We start from the raw sequence: 7,861 nt of genomic DNA on the forward strand, positions 1-7,861 counted from the left end.
GAAGGACGATATTTGTAGACGTTATCAAAGTCGTTTACATCTCGAATTTAGAAATTCACCCAATAGAAGGCAAAAAAAGACAACCAAAAAGAGCACGCAGCATTAAATTTATCGTGCCAAGTTAAAAAAATAAAAAAAAAAAAAAAAACAGATAAAAAGGTTGCAAAGTTGATATTTTTCAAAAGGAAATATCTCGTTCAATGTTCAACCAGAAGTCAATAAAATGAAGTCTACAGCTGTGGTATTGGGTCTTCTGGGCCGGGAAAAGCACTCTGGGGACGAGGTTTGAGGGAAGGCTGGGGTTAAGGCAAGGAAAATTTAGGGTTAAAGCCTGGCTAAACTAGGCAACATTGTTGCGGACACAACGTTTCCGCAACAGCGTTTCCTTGTTTAGCTAGGTCTTTACGCACCGGAAACCCATTGAAGACATCCATTGGACTACACTGGGGGCACCCATGCGGAACGCACGGGAAATGTACGGGATTCGAGCGAGCAGTGTTACCTTCCATCTTCCTAGAAAAAAAAAATCCTCTTCCCGATTTTTCTAGGCACTGTCTAGGAAGATCCAAGGGAACTCTGCTTGCAGGGTATACTAAACTCCATACATTTTCAGATGTGCCACAAACCTTCATAAGGTTTGTTGCACATCTGTAATATGGCTCACAACACAACAGACGTTCACTGTAGCAGCGAAATTCAGCTATATAAAGGAAACAACAACAAAAACAGCAAATCTTTTTCAATAACAGTATAATATTCTTAATATCAATATCATCGTAATTTTACAAACTTTTCTATAATTGTTTAACTCTGGAAAAACGATAACAGGCAAATCACCTTATTTTTGGCTGGGCTAACTTATTTTGTCCGCATTGACAGGTTTTAATTTTGAAATAGCCGACTGACCCAAAAAATCAAACCTGACATCAAAAAGAAATGGCTGTATGCTTTACACAACACAAAAACGAGCACTTGGTGAACACTACTTAAATATGCAAAAGACAAACATTACAAGGGCTTGGAGTTGGACAACAAACAAATCTCTTGTGAGAAATTGAGCCATAATAAATAACATGCAAGCAAACCCACATACAGCCCTCATAAAACTAAAACAATTTTTGATGCTTATTGATTCACAAAGGTGCAGATCAAATGCACACTTGCCTCCTTACCATTGTATAGAGATAACAGCTTTTGATAGCAAAATTCTTTATACTATTAACCTTATTTGATCAAAAACTTAAACGAAACATTGCAACAATTAACATTTCATCACTTTCCTATTATAATATTTTTGTAGTTTAACTATCACTGATAATTCACAAGTCAGTGTTGAACTTCTTATTCACTTTTCGAAATTTTTCCTTCTAAACTCTAAGAATACTCATTTATATATGTCAATAATTTTCGCAAGTCAATTTAATAGGTAAACTTTGCCCTTAATGTCAAAAATCTACCAGATATATGGAGAATCTACCTTTCTGTATCCGAAATGGTGTAGCACAATATCCACCACATGACTTGAACATGAACTTCTAATTTCAACCTTAAACTTTCAATGTAAAATTATACTGTAATATATTTGTAACTTCTTAGCTGAACCATATATTTTTAAGTGAGTAAATGAGTAAATACATTTCTCCCTTTCAAAACTCCTTAATCTCCATCACAACAAAGATTGATTTCAAACTAAATATCCATCGTAATCAAGCAGCTCAGAGATATTTTTTCCAAAAACCTATATTTAGTTAAACAGAAACAAATAAATGCTATCCAAATACTGTTGGATGATTGTCGTAAAGTTTTCTGCAATTGCAAGGAGAATTGCATTCCATTTTTGCTGATTACAGAAGTATTACTGAGGAGATACAAAAAAAGTACTTCTTACTTCCATAACTTCATAATCATTCTTTAAACAATGTTGCTTATTCAGAGCCATTGACAGCGGCGGGCGTCGGTTGCGTCGCAGGTACAGGCTGCTTCAAATCAAAAACCCGCCTTGCATTCTCCGCAGAGGCACGAGCGACTTCTTCAGCGTCAACACCTAGACACTTTGCGACAGTGTGTGCTACTATTGGTAGGGTACAAGGCTCATTTCGTCCAGGTTGGCATCTCTTGAGAAGGGACTTGCAAACATCATCTATTTCCTTGTCAGGGGCATTCGGGATCATGTAAGGTGCGTCACTTTCAAGAAGAATCCTGTCCAATGGTAGAACACCTTCTTTGAGGGCATCTCTTAATGCTTTGCCTGGGGTCTCTAGAGAAATGAAAACAAATGTTTAAAAAGTCATTTACAATGTATATTACGCTATACCTGTTCCTTCTAAATTGTGTCAAATGCTCTTTCATTTATTTCTAGTTTTTAGAAGTAAGCCTAAAATGGAAAAATAGGTGTCTTGAATAGAATATTTTGCCATGTCATGATGTGCAACCTGCATAAATCATGAGTTGCATATGATATGAAACAAATAATTCTTCAAATGTACTTTTAAAAACTGTCCATCGGCAGCTGTCCTTCATGACAAAATATATTGGGCTGGCATGTGATCCAAATGGATAAATCTAATTAGATTATTATTAGTGAGAGTATTTATAATAAATTAGATCTGTAGTTATTGATAAATTATTGTTTAATTTGATGTATTGATCACTGTTACACCAAACTTTGATCTACTAACCTTTGCAAATAAAGCCACAAATCCCGATGTAGAATCCCATTGCGACATAGGCACTCATTTCAGATACACTACCAGTAAAACAGTGAATTACAATAGAGGGTAATCTGCCACTGAACTGGCTCAACACCTCAATGAATTTCTGATGTGATGCTCGCTCATGTGCCAAGAGTGGTTTCTGAACCTCGCAGGCAATCTCAACCTAACAAGAAAACAATGCAAAGTCTGAAGGTCATTATTCGTCGTATTCTCCACACTGCCTGGAAACATTTTTGTCTTCTGATTCAACAAGGGAGAATTTTGTTTAACACAAGTGGATAGAAATAAAATTGTACTATGCACCCCCCCCCCCTTTTTTTTTTTAAAAAATTTTTTTTTTTTTTTTTTTTTTTTTTTTTTTTTTTTTTTTTTTTTTTTTTTTTTTTTTTTTTTTTTTTTTATTTTTTTTTTTTTTTTTTTTTTTTTTTTTTCTTAAAAAAAAAATATTATAAAAAAAAAAATATATATAACCAGTGCTCGACACTAATGCTAGTACACTAGCCCAGGACTAGTAAAATTTCATGCTTGGCTAGTAAAAGTACTCTCCTACTAGCCCATAGACTAGTAAGATTCGTGGAAAAATAAATCAACTACAACTCTATAACTTGGGAAGTTTTTCTCCCAGAAACCTTCATCAGGATCTAGTTTCCATAGCTTGAGTAATTTAAACAGAGCGCTGGCCACATCGCATACGGATTTATATCGTACGATCAACTCGCAAACCTGACGCCATCTTGGAAAAGAACCTCTGTCCTCGCTTCCATGACACCCAAAAGGGACCCGGGAGAGAGCCATAATAAGTCGGCCATCTTGGGGTTTTCGCGCGAGCGACCGCGCGAGCACGATTGCAAGCTTTTGTAACACTTTACCTACAAGAAAACCGCCTTTAAGGGCCGATAATCGTGAGCCAGATTTACATTGTTTACCAGAGGACCACACACAGCTGAAGAGAAAAAGAAGTGTGATCCACGGTCAAGAAATTCTCAACCGAGTTGGATGATAGCATCGTTGCTGCATCTCAGTGAAGGAAAGATGTACTTGTGTGGACTCAAACAAATATAGTGCTAAGAGATTAGCTGATTCAAACTTGGCTGTTTTTATTTTTTTTAAAGGGGGGGGGGGGGGTGGGGCTAGTGGCTTGTCCTTGTGGGCTAGTGATTATTTGTACCTACTAGCCAATTGCCTAGTATCCAAAAAAGTTAGTGTCGAGCACTGACTACGCATCCCCCCCCCCCCAACAGCTGTCAAATTTGCAAAAGCAATGACCAGTACTCTTTTGTATTTTATGTAATATTAATTGACATACTTTTCCATAAAAGTGTTAATTCAAAATGTCGGCAACCTTTTCCGAATGTTCCTGCAGTTAAGCCGCACCCTAGTTTTGAGCGAAGATTTTTGGTAATAAGGTGCGGCTTATCTGTGGGTGTTTACGGTACATTATAAATTACATGAAATTTTTACGACTTCATTTTTTTAATTTTTTTACCATGTCTTTCTACAAAAAAAGTCACGAAAATTTGATGTTAAAAAAAGACAGTGGATTATTTAATAAAAGAGATGTTAAACAAATTGGTGAAAAACTTTGTGTAATAAGTTATCAAAACAGAACTTACCTGTTTTGTAAATGCTTCAATCTGTGCCTTCTCATCTGAATAATTCCTATGAAAGTCCAAACCAACTTCACCAATAGCAACAACCACAGGATCCTTAGCTAATTCTTCAATCTCTTTGGCTGTTTTTTCATTCCATTCCTTTGTTGAGAAATGAGGATGTACACCCACGGATGCAAACAGGACACGAGGATGTGCTTTAGCTTGCAGGACGGCTGACTGGCTCATCTGTAAAGTGTTGCCTGTTAGAATCATTTGTTTGATTCCTACTACTTCTGCTTGTTCTATGACATTTCGGATGTCTCTGGAAAACCTGAAAAAGAAAATCAACATCAATCCAACATAAAAACCAGTAAAAGTAGATAAACTGCTCTCAAAAAATTTCAGATATTTATTTTTCATTAAGATCATCCACCTTTCGTAGACAGCAAGAAGACAACACAAGGAAAGGTCCTCAGTTGATCTTCAAGCTCAGAACACTTGCCCTGGAGGCTTGAACATTGACTTCAAGTTTATCTTATTTCTTTCATGTGCATGACCTTTCCATAGCATCTTTACCATTATGCTGAACACCTGGACAATAACATTTAAATCTTGTTCTATGGTTTCAAGCACACTCAATAATTGAAGAAGGGATTATTACCAAAACACTAGAGCACTTTGAAGAAACAACTTATTTTATTTCACACTGCTGTTTATTTACCAGAATATATGTCTAAAATTGAAAGCATCAATATAAATTCAAGACAAGAAAAACTTCTTCAATATTCAAAATCATCAAGACTTCCATTTTGTTGCTTTGATGGTTTTTTCATGTTGTGACCAAAGGCAATAATTAATTGTCTGCGTTGTGCATCCTGCATTTATCATTTACAGTATGACAGCCCCATACACTGTAAATTTACACAAACTAAACTTACACTTTATTTGGCAGATTGACACCCACATCAATGAGCTGCAAAACTTTATCCTCAGGGACCTTCACAATGTCATTAGGGCCTTGAGGGCGTCGCCTGTTCCTGCGACCCTTTTGGTTATAATTATACTGGTTTGCTCCGTAACCACTGAGCTGAGGAATTGGCATGACATAAGAGGGAGGAAGCATTGACGGGATAGAAACTCTACCACTGCGACCTCCACCTGAGCTTTTGGCTGGTTCAACTTTGATGACTTTATCATAAAGCTTGGTTCCATTCAACTGAAGCAAATGACCTAGAATGAAAGATGGTTTTTCATTAAAATGATAGTTTTATAATACTTGTTATTTTTCTGCTCTGTGAGCAGTCCAGATGAATTGAATGAAGTTGATTAGTTGCCCTAGAGGCCCAGGTATTTGGATCTGGGTCACCCACTTTTCATCCAAACCCTTTTGCACAAGTTAGCTTTTCACATGGCATTTCTATGTTAGAAAAATAATACAAATGTTATTGACCAAGCAAGGAAAAACAAATTTGTCCAATATTTCTACTTTTGGATGTCGTACTTGATCAATACACTGTTCATACATGTCTTTGCAAAGGTAGCAAGATTCCCTTGCAAAACACCTATGGAGCCATCCTTACATTAGTTACTGATCAACTGATAATTAACAACCCCCAAAACCCACCAGCATCAGAATACAATGACCATGATAAAAGGGATGGTACGATTTCAAAAAATGTTACATTTTCATTCTGTCAGCACAGAGGAATCAACTTTTACCAAGACTGCCTAATATTGAACTACAAAGAATTAACTTTCACCAGATTCCTTGAATAAGCAAGCATAACCATTTTGATCCCGAAAATACATGCAAATGACCAAAAAATTCAATTTTGTCACCAAAACATTTTTAACTCTTGTGAATCTCAGACATTTAATAAAAAAATATTAAGGTACAAGAAAACTACATTTAGAAGTCCTCCCAGACTTTTACTAAAACGTACTTGCAAGATGTTCTGGAACATTAATAAAACCAAAACCTTGCGAGGCTCCAGGACGCTCCACAGCTAATTCAATCCATGTTGACGAGCGTAAGTACGGAGTGGTATCAAGACCAAAGTGTCGGGCCAAATCCTCTTTTGTAACTTTAAAGGAGAGATTCCCTACACAGCAAAATATGCAAAAATAATCAGCCACAAGTTTTGGCTCCATGTACTGCTGTTTACATGTACAAATGTAAAAGGTCAAATTAGGAACCATAATTATATTTTTAAAGAGAGGGGAGGAAGGGAAAATTTCTGTCCAAAGTTTTCTTTTTTTCAATTTTAGGTTGCGCAATATTTGTCTTGGGCTAGCTCCATCTACAGTATATTTTTTGCGGCTCACTTTGCGCCATTTTTTTTCTATATTTTTGATAATTACCCACCCTCCTCCCCCCTTAAAAATATAATGATCAATCAATACGTCTTTTGTAGTGCTAGAGATCCCAGCAACCAGTTACCTCCCCCCCCCCAAAAAAAAAAGTATAACAAACAATTTATTATGAGCTGAATAATAATGGAGGATTGAATAAAATGGGATATCCGAAGTGCTATTTAGGCTAACCAGAGTGAATAGTAGGCTAACCAGAGTGCGTAGTAGGCTAACTGGAAGGGAAGTCCGCAAGTCTACAGTCTGCAGTCTTACTGGGTGCTGTTGACTATTACAGGGTGCCAAAAAAAATGTCTTGAATAATGCTGAGGCCAAAATACATGTAGGCCTTAGGTGAAAATAAAAATTTTAGGCAAGTCCTGTTATCTAGAAGACCAGCTCCGACCCACAAAACATGGCTACTAAACATGACTAAATACTGTGAGCAGGGAGATGATAGAGATAAAAGCACATGCGTAATGGCAGTTTAAATAGAAGCTTCGGATTTCACCGCATGAGTTTAATGCACGACAACCACTTGTGCAATGACAACTCCGACGTAAAACCTTTTACAATCTTCCAGTTATTGCTGTAGTTAACCTTGTGGTTCATATTTTGATCTAAGTTGTTTCCATTGACATTTAATTGTGATTAAGCTGGGTGACAAGATCTCGGGGACAAGATTGCATTCCAAAATCTCCGTCTCGCTTCGTAAGTGACAACTTCGATTCAGTGAAACGAAATAATTTACGAAAAGATTTCACACGCATAGTGAGGCGTCTAAAGCTAGATACGACATGGGCAAATAAAAAAGGAGTTTATTACGGCGACAAACCAAACAAACAACAAAAAACAGCTGAGAATTACCAGCACAGGCTTTAAATAGATGTCAAGAAAACACAAGTTGACTTTTTTACCAAGGCCCTTTTAAGGTGTTCTAAGCCAGTCTATCTCGACTTTAAATGACAACAGCTTCGACTTACCTACAAAAAACCGCCTGTTGGTTGTCATTGTTCTTAAATGTCGCAGTAAAAGACTCCCGGGAAGCGAAAGGAGCGAAAAAAGTTGGTCGCAAAGATGGAGTAGCAGAAGTGTGAGCTCGCTCAGCCGAATCACGTGTAGCACAACGAAGCCAGCGGTACGCAACTTGACAGGAAGTTGGCGGGAAAGTGACGTGACAAACTGGAGTCCAGACCTTACCCGTGT

General features: G+C 37.1%; 1 protein-coding gene across 1 annotated transcript; it reads right to left on the bottom strand.

Annotated features, from left to right (window-relative positions):
• Positions 1-733: 733 nt before the first annotated feature.
• On the bottom strand, positions 734-7,769 carry LOC144664526 (3'-5' ssDNA/RNA exonuclease TatD-like). The gene is made up of 6 exons (XM_078525701.1): positions 7,639-7,769; positions 6,250-6,408; positions 5,245-5,536; positions 4,328-4,637; positions 2,679-2,877; positions 734-2,257 (listed from the first exon to the last, which is right to left on the bottom strand). Exons 1-6 carry the CDS (start codon positions 7,664-7,666, stop codon positions 1,926-1,928), a joined length of 1,320 nt encoding a protein of 439 aa, XP_078381827.1. The 5' UTR covers positions 7,667-7,769; the 3' UTR covers positions 734-1,925.
• Between the last annotated feature and the right edge of the window lie 92 nt (positions 7,770-7,861).

The sequence above is a fragment of the Oculina patagonica genome, chromosome 8, assembly GCF_052425735.1.
Source record: "Oculina patagonica isolate OP01 chromosome 8, crgOcupat, whole genome shotgun sequence".
NCBI lineage: Eukaryota > Metazoa > Cnidaria > Anthozoa > Scleractinia > Oculinidae > Oculina > Oculina patagonica.